Genomic DNA, 16,349 nt, shown 5'->3' with positions numbered 1-16,349 from the left:
GCCATAACTGGATTAAATAAAGTGGACAGGCGAACAGTGATAAACTCACCAGTTGGGTTTAAGAAAAGCAAAAGGAAACACAATCTGCTTTCCCCCCTGGAGATGAGAGATTAATTATCTCCTTGCATCAGTCATGGTGCCCCCAGACAGCTGGGGAGAGAGCCCTTGTCTAGATAAGGAAGTTGGCACCAAAGGGCCTCCTGAAAGCAGATTTGCTTGGAGGAGGTTCCTGGCCAGGCTCTCGATGGATTTGCCAGCTTTTGGCTAAATAGTTGCCTGTTTATACATCCAGGGAAGTTTGGGCCTGAAGATTAGTTCAATGTCAGAGAGAAGGAGATGCCAAAGCTGCTGGAGCTGCCACTCTGGTACCTGAGGGGGGCGTGTAGCCTCCAGCAGGTGGCATCCAGACCTGGGAACAGGAAGACATTGGCTTATGTCACTTCGACCGGAGGGCTGGGACCCCTCCTAGCTTTCACTGATCTAATTTTCTTACATTTGAAATGCTAGTTGTTTCCCTAAGGTTGTAGAAAGTGTTTCTAAAATGTTCATCATTTGTATACCATCTTCAAGATTTTTCTCCATCATCACCACCAATCATTATCATCGTCGTCAGCGTCATCATCATCGACTTAATATGCACGACTAATAGTTCCAAGAGCTTATCCATAGTCACTCATTTAATCTTGCAACAACTCTGCGAGGTTGGTCTTATCATCATTCCCATTTTACAGATGTGGAAGCTGACGCACAGGTAATTCACGTAAGTCACCAAAGGTCACACACCTAGTATATTCCAAGCATAATATGCATGAAGTCATGGGTTAGATGGGCTAATTATATGAATTTTAGTTTCTACACATAAGATCCATACCTAACTTTCCCAGTATGCCCATTTATGAGCCACCCGAAATAATCATGAAGACGCTTCGGGATATGTTGACTGTAGGAAATAGAGGGGGGATCTGATGTCCCTCCCCCACTCATTTAAAAAATGATTCTGCTTAGAGTCAGCAGAATTTTGCCCTTTCATCTGTACGTCCCAAGGACTTAAAACTACAGGTCCTCTCAGATGCAGTCACTAATCACGGGGTGACAAAGAACACAGGTTTTGAAGTTAGACCGAACCAGATTCCAATCCGAGCTCTGCTGTTTATGAGCCATAGGACCTTGAGCAAGTTAAAGCAATCCTCCAAGCCTCAGTTGTACTCATCTCTGAAATGGGATACCTGCCAAGTGAGGCTGAAATGAGATAAAGTACTTCAAAGTGCCTGGCTCGGTGCCTTCCCGCGGAAGGATACCCAGTGAGGATGCTCCGTCCCCTGTAATCCCAACATCACTGTCCGGATCTTATAAAGATGAGGACACGGAAGCATGGAGAGTCAAAGCCATTTGTTGAAGTCCCACGCTGCCACGTGGCAGAGCTGGCCTTTCGACACAGGTGGCTGGACTCCAGTGCTCGTGTTTTCACCACTACGCCACACTGTCCCAGGGCTCAGCGCTGGGGCCCTGGTGACCTCGAATCAGGTGGAGAACTTAAACCACCGAGGCAGGAAAAGTCCTCGAGAAAACCCTATTCTGGCCGAGGGAAATGATTTTCCCTTTCCATCTCCCTGTAAGGGGCTGTCCCCACGGACTGAGACTTGAGTGGGCTGCAGAGATCTGGGGATCTTCTCCGACGCTCCCTGCAAGGAGCCAGGAGCTCCTGGGGATGTTTGCAAAGACCCTCTTCTTCAGGCTGCAAGGAGACTTCGGGGTCCTGTTTCTGCTAGCCCTGCCGAGGCCATCAGGGAAAACGCTAATTGTGCTACGTGTCTTTCAATAGATCTGGTTACTTTATTTTGGGAGGAAAGTAAGGAGAAACAGTGAACACAACACCCCCCCCCCCCCATCATTTAATTACAGGAACAGTCAGGACCAATTTGGCAGCTATGAAAATACTAGTTTGACTTTATGCCATCTCTTCACAGCAGGAGCTGGAAGTCCAAATTGGCAGCTAAAGGCTGGAGATGGGAACAGAAGGTCAACACTGCTATTAGGAACCACGTGGAATTAAAATCCGAGGCACCCCGTGGCCTATTTTGTATCTCACTGCTTGCTTTTGTCCCTCCACATCTTGTTATCTTTCAAGCTCTCTGCCTCTGTCACATTGCCGTTTATGAGGGCCGGTCCAGAGGCATGGAGCATCAGAATGGGGAGGGGTGTCAGAGACCATCTTGTTTAACCCCCGTGCTTTTCGAAGGGAGAAAATGAAGCCCAGAGAAGCAGAGTGGCTGCCTCTAAGCCATCCAGCACATTGGGGGGAAGCAGGACCAGAACTCAGAGAGGCCCCACCATGCAGGGATTGTGAGCTTGGGCTGGGGACACACTCACCTGGGTTTGAGGCCCAGCCCTGCCCTTGTTGTGTGAACTTAGGGAAGTTACTTGACCTCTCTGGGTCTCAAGTCCGTTATCAGTAAAATGAGGCATCTCATTTAATCCTCCCAACAACCTCATGAGTGTATGTCTATCAATATTTCCTTTGTACAGGTAACGGAACAGGCTCAGAGAGGTTAAGTCACTTTTCAATAAGTTGTGAAGGGTCAGAATTTGGAGCCAGAAAATTAAACCAACACAAAGGAAAGCAGAATAACAGAAGATAATGGGGGAAGGGGATCAAAAGGTACAAACTTCCAGTTATAAAATAAATAAGTCCTGGAGATTTAATGTACAGCATGGTGACTACAGTTAACGATACCGTACTGCATATTTGAAAGTTGCTAAGAGAGTAGATCTTAAAAAGTTCTCATTACAAGAAGAAAAAATTGTCAACTATGTATGATAACGGATGTTAACCAGACTTATTGTGGCGATCATTTTGCATTATATACATATATCGAATCATTATGCTGCACACCTGCAACTAACACAATATTATATGTCAACTTAAAAAAAAGATAAGATTCTGGCCAGTGAACCGCTTGGCTATTTGCTGTGTTTATTTTACTTTAACACTCTCTCAGAATAATAAAAAATAATTAAACAGCCAAAGAAAAAGAACTGACAGAGTCTGGGTTGGACGAGACCATTTGAACTGCCTGATCCAGCCATACCTGAAGTCAGATCCTAATGTTTTAGTTGCATTATCTGACAACTTCCTTTACTGCTTATGCTAAGTTGAGCTGGGTCTTGGTCATCTGCCACCAAAAGAGTCCTTCCCAACACACCGCCAGTGCAAGAATCTGAGCTAAGCCACGCCCAGCTCCACACACTGGGGAGAGGCAACGGAAGATGGCAGTGGCCAGGCTCGTTCATGCAGCAGGTAAGGCCTCAGCTGACAAAGAGGAGACACGGCAGATGTTGGTATGTTGGCTCATTTTACTATTAAATCAATACTAAATTACTGCCCTTAATCCATCTAAGTGAGAGAACCCCAGCCAAGGACTCATTCCTGGGTGTTGGAACTTGTGAGCTTCTCTTGTACCAAGAGCTCTGGGTTTTAGGGTTTTGGAGCTGTAAGCACAATCTCCTTAGCCCGAGCCTTCATCCTGTCCTGTGCCATTTGGGTACCATCTGTCAGCCACTGATGCACATCAACTAGACAGGATGTACTCACATACCAAGAGGCACAACTCTGGCCCATACACCATCTATTTCTTTCTCCCACCAGCAATAGTTTAGTCCTATGCTTATCATGGCAATGGCATCATCACCACCATCACCATCATCATTACGGGGCATTTACTATATGCCAAATGCTTTATACGCAGCATCTCATTTAATCCTCCCAACAACCTCATGAGTGTATGTCTATCAATATTTCCTTTGTACAGGTAACGGAACAGGCTCAGAGAGGTTAAGTCACTTTTCAATGCAACACAGCAAGGACATGGTAGAGCAGAACACCAATCCAGGAAGAGTAACGTCAAAGCTCATGATTTTAACCCAGTTCCTGGCACAGTGCCTGGAAACAGTAGAGACAGAATAAATACTGACTAGGCTGAAACAATATTAGGGTGGATATCATTCAGACACAAGTCTATCAACTTACAATGGCTCCTTTCCCATGATGCAACTTTGTTTGCACAGAGCATGTATTACCAGGCTACCTGGAGGGGAAGAAGGGTCTTCATTCTCTGCCCAAGGGCACAGACGCCAATATCTGGGCCAGTTCTGATAGCTAACCACCTCCATGGACTCTTGCTCAGCTCCACCTCGTTCCCACGGGCTTTGGGGCCAGAGAATTAGGTTCAAATTCTAGCACTTCCCAGCTGTGTGACCTTGGGAAAATCATTTTAGGTTCCCCAAGACTTCCTTACTTCTCCTGACAAATGGAGATAATAATTCTTATTTTTGCATTGAGTGGCTGTAAGAATGAACTTGGAGCCTGCAGGCAAAGGGTCCAGCAGAGCAATGGGCACTTAGTAGGAACACAACACACGGTGGAAATAATTCTTCTTGTTTATCCGCCCAGCCCTCTCCACCCTTGGCAGCTGGAACATGCTATACCAATCTGTGCTCATTTACAGAGCATCTTCAAGTCTGGGGGCTCCTTTTAAAGGTAGAGAATGCAGGCTGTCAGTAGGACAGGAACAATCCAGAAATAGTCCGCTGGATGAAATCAAAGTTAAAAGGTAGCAAAATGATACAACAAAAGGATTCTGGGGCTCCCTCTTGAAAGCTCAGGAAATGGAACCCACTGCTTGTTTTTGTCCCATCCCTGCTGTGGATAACTGGGAAAAATGAGTTACAGAGCCAGCCAAAGTGACACCTCCATCGGCAGTGGAGGAGAACACTCACAGCAGAGACTGCAAACTGAAGTGCCGACGGGGCCAGGAAGGGAAAGCGGACAGGTGAGGGCCACAGTGATGGGGAGAACACGGGCTTTGTCTGAGAGCCAGATGGTGACGGCCGGGAAAAAATTCAGCCACAGAGTTAGTGGACATTCTGATCTTTGGAGATGAACTGGAAATCTGGATTTTCATGGAAAATATTGTTGTTTTTAAGTGGGGCTATTAATTTTCCGATGAAGCACCTGAATTAAAACAAAACAAAACCAGCACGAGGGCCAAACAAAACCCATTAACAAGGTAAAATCATGCTGGGAGCTGCCAGGTTAGGTTCTGAGATCAAAGGGAGGAAAAGGCCCCAGGGTGTCAGGGTGACCCTGGGCTGGCTTTGAATGGCATTTTCTGTTGGGATGGTGAAGCTGATCATGTGATCTCTGCTACACGGGGCGCTCAACACAGCAACCCTTCTAGCCAATCTCTGGCCACAGAGATGTGGACTCAGCTTGAAGCTGGACCATAGTGATGTTATTTGGCTTTGCTCATTTTAAGTGAGGGAGGTGCGATGGAGCCAGGTTGGGCTTCTGGGTGCCTCGATCCCTGTCACCATCTTAGGCAGCAAGAGTGAGGCAACGGGGAGGGCACCGAGTCAGGAGATGGGAGTTCAACTCTGCTTGTATGAGACACTCTCCCACTAGAAAGTAAATTCCACTAGAGTAAGGATGTTGTCTTGTTCACTGCTAGCAGGATGCCTGGCACACACTTGGTACTCAGTGACTATTTGTTGAATGACTGGCTGACTGAATGAATGATCTGGGGACATCACTTAAAATAGAGGCCTCAGTCTTTCCACCAATAAAATGGGAATTAACAATGGCTGTCCTACCTACCTGGAAAGGTTGCCGTAATGAGATAATGGATGCATGAAAGTGCTTGGAAAAAAGGTGTAAAGGGCTATGATACGATGAGACACATTTATTTTATCTCTGTATTGGCTGACAAGAGAGACCACTTCAGACCCTCCACGGAAAGGGCCAAACCCCGCCCGTGCCATGCCATTCTCTCCTCCTCAGCTCTTCTCTGGCTGCACCAAACCAGCCTAGAAGGAAGCCCCCAAAACGACTGCTCAGACTTGCATTTCCATTTTGCACAAAGGCAGGGGGACGAGGTATTACCTTGCATTGTCCCGGCCGTGTGACTTCAGGAAGTTCATATCGCGGTATCGGGAGAGAAATGCCACCAGCTGGTCATTTGTCCTGTGAAAACAAACCAAGAGGAAAGTCAGGGTCCTCCAGAGACCATGGAGACTTTGAGTCCTGGCTCCATTCTTTGTCACAGAAACCAGGTCCCCTCCTTTCACAGCACACGCACTGATAAGGCATCCTGTTTCACAGGTCACCATCACGGGGTGTATCACACTACATTAAAATGGACTGTTGGTGTGTTTGTCTCCTATAGACTCCTATATCCTGAGAACTCCTTGAGGATAAGCACAGTGTCTTATTTGTTTTGGAATCTCCAGTGCCAAGCACCGGGCTTGGCAAACAATAAGTCATCAGTGTGTGGTTCACTGCCAGATACAGAGCAACCTCAGGGCCTTTGCACTTGCTGTGCCTGGGAAATTGTGCCCTGTGTCTTCTATGTCTGTTTTGCTCTTGTTGTCCAGGTCTCCTTTCCAACGTCACCTCTTCAGAGAGGCCTTTTCTGGCCACCCAACCTAAACTAGCATCTGCCTCCTCAACCCCACCTTTCTCACATCACTCTGTTTACATCCCTATCTTATCACCATTTGAAAGTGTTAAACTTGCTTACTCTAGGATGTAAGCCCCGTGAGGACAGAACCTAGTCAGACTTGTTCATCACTGGCACATAGTAGGAACTACATTAATGTGTGCGATGAATGAATGACTCAAAGTGAGATGAGTTTGAACTGACTCCTTCAAATGCATTTTGAAGAATGAATGAATGAATGAATACCAAGTCTTCAATAACCATTGGGCTACCAGTAGAGAGAGCTTTAAAAAATATGAAGTGCGATACAAATGGATGACGTTGGTCCTGGCATTGTTATCCCAAATTTATCGCCATCAATCTCAGCGCTAGCAGTGTAGTCACAGCTAGTCAGCTTGTGCACACAGCTGTGACAGTATTTTAAAAGGCAGTCACACAGGTCTCCATCTGCCAGAAACGCAGTCGCCTCGGCCTCTGAATAAACCTAAACAGGTAAATGGTGCTGAAGTGACAGCTCCTTTGTCATCAAGCCTCTGCTCAGGGATTTTGACTCAGACCAAAGGGTTACCAATTGTTTCAAATTGGGAGAGCCGGTGAAGGCAGAGGAAGGACATCTCTGGGAACAGAATGGAGGCTAGACCTTTGCAAGGCAGGTGGGTGCTGTAGAAAGCCACGCCTGGGCTCTAGAAGCAGACAGGTCTGGAGACAGACCTCCCTCCACTCCTGACCCAGCCATGTGTCCAAGTGGAAGTCATTTAACCTCGGAGTGGTGACCTTCTCTGAACTCACCTGGCCGTCCTGCAGACATTAAGCTTTCCATGCATATATATTTAATGGATATCTGGGTGGATTTCAAAGGCATATAGTAGGTGCACAATAAATGCAAGCTGCTCTGCTTTTTCTGCCTACCACCATCTGATCTGAGCCCCGCCCCCACCCGCTTCACCTCCCTGCAACTCCCTGCAGTGGTGCGACGCCAGAGCCCCTGCTCTCTGATTGGATGACTCGTGTTGACCAACTCGTAATTCCAGCGGAGGGGGGCACAAAGCAGTTAAGAGATGCTGCAGCGCAAATGAGCACTGCCATGTCCCATCCCATTAGTGAAATAAACACCCATGCAAAACCGGCCGTTTTCGCAGCGGCAGACGCCAGCAGAGCCCCGCGTGTCTGCAATGAGGTAAATCCGCACAGACGCAGAGAGCTAAGCCCCGGGGATGCGCGCAGAGGTGAATCCCAGGGACGCAGACAAAGGCTGACCCCACGTGTCTGCGCCCTGGTGCACCTCCCGCGTGAACAGCCCCGCCCCTCTGCTCCGCGGCAGATCCCACGCGTGCCTCATCCCAAGGCCCGCGGAGCTCGTGGGCAGAGGGCCTCTTGAAGTTGCTGGGAGAGGTGGAAACTAAATCGGCTTAGAGAAAAAAAATTAAAGCCATCTCTCTTTTCCAACCATAACGAGGCCCATTCCATTTCCGCGTCTTAGCGGTTACTATTTACCAACCCCCTCGCTACTCTCTGCGACAGTTCATTATTGTCGTCCTGATGAATGCGGGGACAAGTTAACCTCTGAATGGGTCCCTGGCAGCAGGAATAATAATAAGGGCCTCTCAGCGGCCTCAGTGGGAGGACTGAAGGGGCCGGCCGGGGCTCTGGGCCCCCCTCGCGCGCAGCCCCGGGCCTCCCAGGGTCAGCGGCTGCAGCTCCACTGGGCGGCCCCAGAAAGCGCCTTTCAGGGCCCGGAGCTGGGGCCATTTTCCCATTTACCACTTCACCGAGTTCCCATCTGACGGGGATGAATAGGCATTTAGCGAATTTACTTAGCAATGCTTCCACATGAAATCGTCTCAAAAGATGACATCTTGGGGGAGGGGGCCGTGCATTCCAGGCCCAGAGCTTGTGCGTAAAGCCGCTTTTCAAAGCAAAGCAGCCGTGTGCTTGGCTTGACTGGACAGGCAGGGGACCCCTGCCTCCCCCCTCCCCGGGGGCCCCGGCCCCCTTGCTCTCCCTCTGAGTGAAAAGCCTGCTGTGCATGCCAAGCCTGTTTCCCCAGCCCTTCTCCACGCGCAGAAGGCATTCGGCTGGGGACCAAGTCTTCCTATTGTTGCTTTCAGACGCCTGTCGATAATTGCCTACATAATATTTAGTTCTCTCGGGATAATTAACAGCTTGCGATCTGTTGACATTCTCCCCAGCTCCAGTCTGCTCTCTCTGCTGCTCTCCTTCCCCTTACACACATTTCTCACTCCTCCTTTCTGGTGGAGTCATTTGCCAAGTGGCTCCTACAGTGCGCATCCCTTGTGTCTGACTCCTCACCCATTTCCTTCCACCTTTCGTGGAAATTATTAGAAGGCATGTCTTGGTCTGTGCCTGTTTCCTCTGATTCGTGATGGGGACTCTGGAGCCCGTCCCTGTAGCCTTTGGAGCCACTGGGACATCTTTGTAGAAAGATGTAAATAAATTTATTTATCTTAATGTATTGGAACCATGTAGGAATCTCAGTAGAAACGAATAAATAAATAAATCATAAAATAAGCTCCCGAATCACGACCACTTATGGAAAGTCCACCATGCCCCAGGCCCTGGGGCGGACTTTTGCCACATTTTATTGCATTTGATATTCACAAAGATGCTATATATAATGCAAGTTTTATTCCCATTTTACAGAGGAGCAACTGAGACTCAGCGAAGACGCCCATTTAGTAAAGTGCGGAACCAGGATTGGAACCTGCTTCTAAATGTCACAGCTCCTGCTCTTCATGACTAGACCCCTTCTGCAAATGAATGAATGAATGAATGAATGAATGAATTCCACCCCAGGTGCAGGAGAGAAGATACAGGTGGTCTAATGCTCCCTATTCAGAGCCTGGTCTTTGGACCAACAGAAATGCCATAGCTCCGGCTCCACTCAGGACCCGTTGAGTTAAAATGTGCCTTTTAACAAGATTCCCAGGTGACGTGTGCGCCCTTTAAAGTTGAAGAAGCGCCGCTTCCAGTCAAGCATGAAGATTGGCAGCTAATTCTCTTCCTCTTTCCTTCTTCATCTTCTCCCCACCGTGGCTTCCTAAAAGCCCAGACTTGGAGCAAGTTACTTTCATCTCAATAAGCCTCAGGTGTTGGGAGTACGAAATAAAATAATGCATGTAAGAGCCGTGCGGTAGCACATGGCAGAGGGTAAGCCCTTGATAAATGTTAGCTGTCACTTAATACTAATATTCTTGCCATCTTGAACACCAGAAGCTTAAGACATTTTGAACTGGGGACAGCAATCTAAAGACCCAACCTGATTTGAACTTGGAAGGCTGTCTGTGCATTAATACTTATGGAATGTTCTGCAGTGCATGGTTTGGGATAATGCCCCCCAGAATGGACTTGTCCGCAGTCTCCTAGCTGGTGTCAGAGTTGGGAACTGGCTCCCAGGGGGCCATTGCATCATCGTGTGTGTCTATAATGCACAATGGCTCTGGGCATGAAGATGCACAAGAAGAAGGGCCCTAGCACAGCTCTCAGGTCCCCTGGGTGCCCAGGAGCTCAGTCACAGCCAAGCCTGTCTGCTGGCAGCGTGGGACAGGGAGAGGAGGGGATGGGGCCTGCTCAGCCACCACTTGGAAGGAGGTTGAGAGAGAGCCAGCTGCATTTCTCTGGGTCCCTCGTGCCCCCAATGCTCTGGCCCAGAACCCCTTCCCTGATACACGATGCGGAGAAGAACCTGCCATAGGTGCTCACGACCAATGGGGAGGCCGACAGTGCGAATGCGAAAGTTAAGCACAGAGTTTTTGTGAATGTCAGGATTCGGGATTTCAAACTCCCGATGCTGCTAGGTATGTACAGACCCCAAAGAGCAGCAGATTTAGCCCTCCTGGAGGCAGTGGGCGGGCCATTTGTGGAGCAGAAATGGGCATGAAGGGCAGTGGATGGAGGACTGTGGAATCGGGCAAGCTGAGGATGATGAAGGTGGAGGCAATTGAATCTGAGCTCAGAATATCCCGTGCCAGTATTTCCCCAACTCCTTCCACTAGTGTATCATCCACACAGCTATTTCATACATATGTTCAATTTAAATACCACTTCAGCTTTATCCTATGCAACCATATTCCCGATCTCGGATGTATCTTTTTTCCTCAAATTTCAAATTGTGGCAAAATACACATCACATAAAATCTGCCATCTTAACCATTTTAAGTGTATAGTTTGGTCTTATTAAGCACATTCATATTGCTGTGCAACCATTACCACCATCCGTCTCCAGAACTCTTTTCATTTTGCAAAACTGAAACTCTGAAACCATTAAACAATAGCTCCCCATTCTCCCCGCCCTCCAGCCCCTGTCAACCGCCATCCCACTTTCTGTTTCTGTGAACAGTCAAATTCATAGACTAGTCAACTCTAGGTGCCTCATTTAAGTGGAATCTGACAGCATTTGTCCTTTTGTGACTGGCTTCTTAGCACAATGCTCTCCAGGTTCATCCCCATGGTAGCAAGTGTCAGAACTTCCTTCCTTTTTAAGCCTGAATAATATCCCATTCTGAGGTAGCATTTTTAGTTTTTCCTGTTACACTTAAAAAGCGATAATGACTTCTTGTCTGTATACCTCCTAAGGCAATGAGGCCACCAGGAGCATGTGGAGAACGGTCAACTGTCCTGGTTTGCCCAGGACCGAGGGGGTGCCCAGGACACAGAATTTTTAGTTTGAAAATCAGACAGTCCTGGGCAAACCAAGGCCAGTTGGTGATCCCAGGTGTATGGATCTGCCAAGGGCTGTGTGAACACAGGAGAAAGGTCACACTCCATCCTTCTATGATAAGCCCATGAGTACAGAAAACCATGATGGTGGAAGCACCAACTGGAACCCTTTCCTATGCTTTCAAAATTATTATTATGAACCTGAGGCTACAGCAAGATAGAGAATTAAATAATAGCAATAGCGATGCTATAATATTTATATCCATTTTTATTACACAAAAGGGAATACCCATGTGCATGGCTTTTTAATGTAATGATATACCCTGCTGTTCCGTCTAATCGGCACCTACGGGTGGCTTCCATCCTTTTCACGGCTGCACAGAATCCTATGGAATGAGCAGAGCCAATCCTCTAGTGATGGACACTTAGGTTGTTACCTTTTCTCTCCTTCTTACAGATACTGCTCCAATGAACATCCTTGCACATTTATCTTTCCATGTGTGGGCATGATAGATTTCTGTAGGATTAACTTCCTAGAAGACTGTTCATGCAATGGGCACTTTTTAGTCTCTCTTTGCTTTTGGAAAGACACATGACATGGACTGGGTCTGCCCCAAGAGTCAGGGGCATGGCTGGGGCTCACAGCGTTGCACAAAAACCAAGCTGGCTGCCCCCAGGAGCGTCGGGAGGGAGAAGGAAATTGCAAAGATGATGGAGTGGAGGATGCCCTATAGGGGCTGGTGGGCTTCTTGGGCAGGCTGGCCAGGCCTGGGCAGGGGCCTTCTGGCTTCCCCATGGTACCAACAACCAGTGCAACCCAAGTGAGCCTTCTGTCAAGCAGCGAGGGGTGTGGGGGTGCACAGAACTATCCTCTCCAGTGCCCAGGGCAGCTGCTCCAGCTGGTGCCCATCTGTCTGCTAACAGTCCTGGGATTTTCCATTCGGGTACCTCGGACAACACTGTTTAGAAGCCTGGCTGTAGTGGTGAGATGAGCAAGCACTGGGTCTCATTCCATTCTGTTTCTCTGACACACAGTGGGTGCTCAACAAATATCCGCTGGCTTGCTTAACAAATGCCCACATGGAGTGCTGACACGCCAGGCTCATGGGTGCGGCTGCCGTGCCCGCTCAGCAAAGCGCCTGCCCCACCGGAGCAGGGGCTCAGCCCATGAAGGCAGAGAGCTCCATCGTCCACTTCTAGAGCTGTGCCTTTGCCCATTCCATTCCATCGGCCAGGAATGCTCTTCCCCATGTCTTTGCCCAGTGAGCAGGGCAGATGTGGGCAACGAACCCCAGGGCACGAGAAAATGCTGGATAACAATGATTGCAAACAACTTTCCCTGTGTTGCCTACAAGGTGCTAAGTCCTCCTTTCCCTGTAGCGTCACAATAACCTCCTCCAGCAGGTACTAGTTTACTCGTGAACAGAGTAGGACATGAAGAGATTTCACGGCTCGGCCAAAGTCTCACAAGGGGTGAAGTGGAGATTCAGACCTCGCACTCCAGGTCCCCAGTCCGGGTTCTTTTCAGTTCTGCTTTCCTCGTGGTGAATAAGCTTCAGGAGTGTGTTTTGTTTCTTTAGAAAGAGAGGCAGGAAAGAGCAGAGGAAACCGCAGCTGCCTTCTGAAGCCCCTGCTTCCTTTCCGGGGGACCGTGGTCGAACATACGTTGTGCATCAGGAACTGACAGAGATAAAACCTTCTGTCCCCCGTGTGGGTCTTTCTGCTGTGCTTGGCTGAAGTCTGAGCCGCAGCCACTTGATTTCCTCTCACTGTGTTCCATCTCACGAATGGGTTCGGACCCATTTTTCCACATGGTTTCTTTCTTTGTGGGTCAGGGGAGTGACTGCCATCGCTCTCTCCTCGACTCTCTGCATGGCTTATGCTTGGACCTTACTAGAGTCTTCTTATCTACTAGGAAATCTCTCAGGAAGCCAGAATTCCAGAACAACAAGAAGAAAGGCCAAGAGCAAAAACACTGGAGATAGAGAAGAGAAATCCCTGATTCGAATGCAGACAAGGCTTACAGCGAGACGCACGTTTGCTAAGATACAGGGGAAAATGTATGGAAAAGCCAGATACTGTATTTCTTCCTGGACCCTGTGGGCATAATTACAGTCACGGTTGGGCACCCGAGGAAAAGGGAACTGGATAAAATGCTGCCCCAGCTTCCAGACTCCGCTCTATTCATCGTCTGGCTAGAAGTCACATACATGTGATCACGCCCCCTCTTCTATCCTCAATGGCTCTCCATCACCTGCAGGACAATGTCCTGACTGCTTAGCAAGGCATGCAAGGTGGTTCGTGAGCTGGCTCTCCTGCTCAATCTTCAGAATTACTTGAAGTTTTCTAAATGTTCTGTGCTGTTTCATAACTCTAAGACTTTGCAAGCTCTGCTTGCTCTCCTGGGAAACAGGATTTCCCATTTCTTTGACAGGTCAAGTGCCAGACACCTGGAACAGCAGTGGATAAGGTGATTACGGTCCCTGACCTCAAGTGCACACAGGATAGTGGGGAAGGGAGACAGAAAGGTAGAGTCTTGTGATATGGGTCAAACATCAGGGGAACTAAAGCACAAGTCATGCTGGGGACACCAGGGGACAGCTCTTCCCTCCACACAGGCAGATAGCAAACTTGAGAACCACCTGGATGATAGAACCTCATCTTTTTTTTTTTTTTTTTTTGGTGAGGAAGATTGGCCCTAAGCTAACATCTATTGCCAATCTTTCTCTTTTTGCTTGAGGAAGATTGTCACCAAGCTAACATCTGTGCCCATCTTCTCTATTTTATGTGGGATGCCGCCACAGCGTGGGTTGACAAGCAGTGCTAGTTCTGTGCCCGGGATCCAAACCTGCGAACCCTGGGCCGCCAAAGTGGAGCACGTGAACTTAACCGCTACGCCACTGGGCTGGCCCCAAACCCCATCACTTTTAATTGGATTTATCTTTTTGTTACTGATGAAAATAATGCAGAATTAAAACACATTGATCGCTTTTGCAGGAACTGGCAAACCATTTCTCAAAGCCTTGGCTTTCACAGAGCATTTGTTAAGACACACATTTTTCATTTTAAACGTACATAAGCTATTCTAAGAGGCAGTTTATCTGACATTCCATTGGGGGACCTCTTCAAATGTCAGCCCTTCTTCTGGCCGGCTGTGCTGGAAAGTAACTGACAAGCAGCAGCACCCAGAGGCCAAGCCCGATCCTAGAACACCACTGGAATCACGAGTAAAGAACTCAACCACGTGCGTATGTGTGAGTGTGTGACGTCTACTGGATCATATTGGATCATAAAAAAAAAGATCCGAAACAAAACTTTTTTTTTAAAGATTGGCACCTGAGCTAACATCTGTTGCCAATCTTTTCTTTTTCTTCTTCTCCCCAACCCCCCCGGTGCATAGTTGCATATTTTTAGTTATGGGTCCTTCTAGTTGTGGCATGTGGGACGCCACCTCAGCATGACCTGATGAGTGGTGCCATGTCCACGCCCAGGATCGGAACCGGCGAAACCCTGGGCCGCCGAAGCGGAGTGCACAAACCCAACCACTCAGCAACGGGGCCAGTCCCCTGGATTGTATTTTAATTCTTCAGAATGTGGTTGTCCTCATATGTCATGGGACATCTCAAATGGGCAGAACATTTGGTTGACCAAATTATGCATCCCCTTACAATGACTGATTACAACGAGTTACTTGATTTGGTTTTGGGGGGGACAAGACAAGGCCTGCTTTGGAGGACAGCAAAAGATTGAACCTTAAAAGTCAATTTGGGGCCAGCCCCATGGCATAGTGGTAAGTTTAGCACATTCTGCTTTGGTGACCCAGTTTCATGGGTTCAGATCCTGGGCATGGACCTACACTATGCATCAGGCACGCTGTGGCGGCAACTCACATACAAAGTAGAGGAAGATTGGCACAGATGTTAGCTCTGGGCTAATCTTCCTCAGCAAAAAAAAAAAAAAAAAGGTCGTGATTTAAGGGGGAATGCCAAAACTTAGCTACAATGAATGTTTTCAGAGAGATGTTTGTAGAAATTTCTGTCTGATCTTTGCCACTTTGTTGCTGTTTGATTTTGAACAAGTTCCTCAGGTTTGCTGGGCCTTCCTTTTCTAATCTGTAAAATGGGGATACCAGTGGTCTCTGAGTTGCTGTGTGGTGTGGCTGTGGCAGACACAGTTCCTGGCCCATGGCAGGTGTTCAGTAAATGAAAGGAAGTTCCTAGATCCTTTGCTTAGAAGTGCCAGAGGAAAGGCACGCTCAGCGTCCTCCACCAAGCTGTGAAATCATCTCACATGCTTGTGTCCCTAACGTTAGTATACGTTATATATGTTGAGGTCCCTTGACTCTAAGCTACTCGAGGGCAGGACCCTTGTCTGATCCATCTATATTTCCCCACTGTCCAGCACAGGCCTGAAACAAGGCAGGTCCTAGCAACCCTATGCCTCTTTCTCTTGGGGTCCCCATGTCCATCTCAGAGTGGCCCACCGAAACTGCTCAGGACACGTGTGCTGCATGCCAGAATGAGGGCCTTCGTTCATACTCTCCTAGGCTGGGAACACGCTTCCTCCATCTCTGCCTGGTTAACTCCTGTTTCTCTTCACAAGAACCAGCTCAGTGTCAGTTCAGCTGGGAAGAGCTGGCGTATAAATGAGAATGAAACTAAATTCAACTGAATTGATAAGCTCAACTTTCCTTTTGTGTGTCTGAGAACAGATATTTTTTCCTTCCACCATTCTATACTCCCCTGGGTTTGTCCAAATGATGGCAATGACATAATAATAATCTGTCCATTCCAGTTTCACCAGACAGATGTCCCTAATGCGCCAACATGAACACATCAGAATTCGGAGCAGCTAAAGTAACGCAGACATGAGACCCGAGAGACGCAGCTTCAAGTCCCAGTTCCACCACTTACGAGCTGTGTGGCCATGGGCAGGTCAATTGGAAGCTCAGATTCCTCATCGTTAAGACTCAGGATGATAACAATGTCTACTCTGTAGGGTTGCAATGAGGATTAAATAAGAGGGCACTCACTGTCACTTGCAACTGAAAAATCCTGGCTGATGCAGAAACTGGTAGCAGAAGTGGGATAATGAGCGGTGGGCAAGGGAAAGCAACAAACATCTACCATATAAAGGGAAAGCGACAAACATCTACCATAGAAAGGGAAAGGCACATAC

General features: G+C 48.1%; 1 protein-coding gene across 1 annotated transcript in view; it reads right to left on the bottom strand.

Annotated features, from left to right (window-relative positions):
* The window catches only part of XYLT1 (xylosyltransferase 1), a 207,643-nt gene that overhangs the window by 41,412 nt on the left and 149,882 nt on the right, over positions 1-16,349 (bottom strand). The window contains exon 6 of the mRNA XM_046666397.1: positions 5,939-6,019. Coding sequence (XP_046522353.1) covers positions 5,939-6,019 — 81 coding nt within the window. The remainder of the gene's footprint in view (positions 1-5,938; positions 6,020-16,349) is intronic.

Source organism: Equus quagga, chromosome 7 (assembly GCF_021613505.1).
Source record: "Equus quagga isolate Etosha38 chromosome 7, UCLA_HA_Equagga_1.0, whole genome shotgun sequence".
Classification (NCBI taxonomy): domain Eukaryota; kingdom Metazoa; phylum Chordata; class Mammalia; order Perissodactyla; family Equidae; genus Equus; species Equus quagga.
This window is presented reverse-complemented; position numbering and strand designations above follow the sequence as displayed.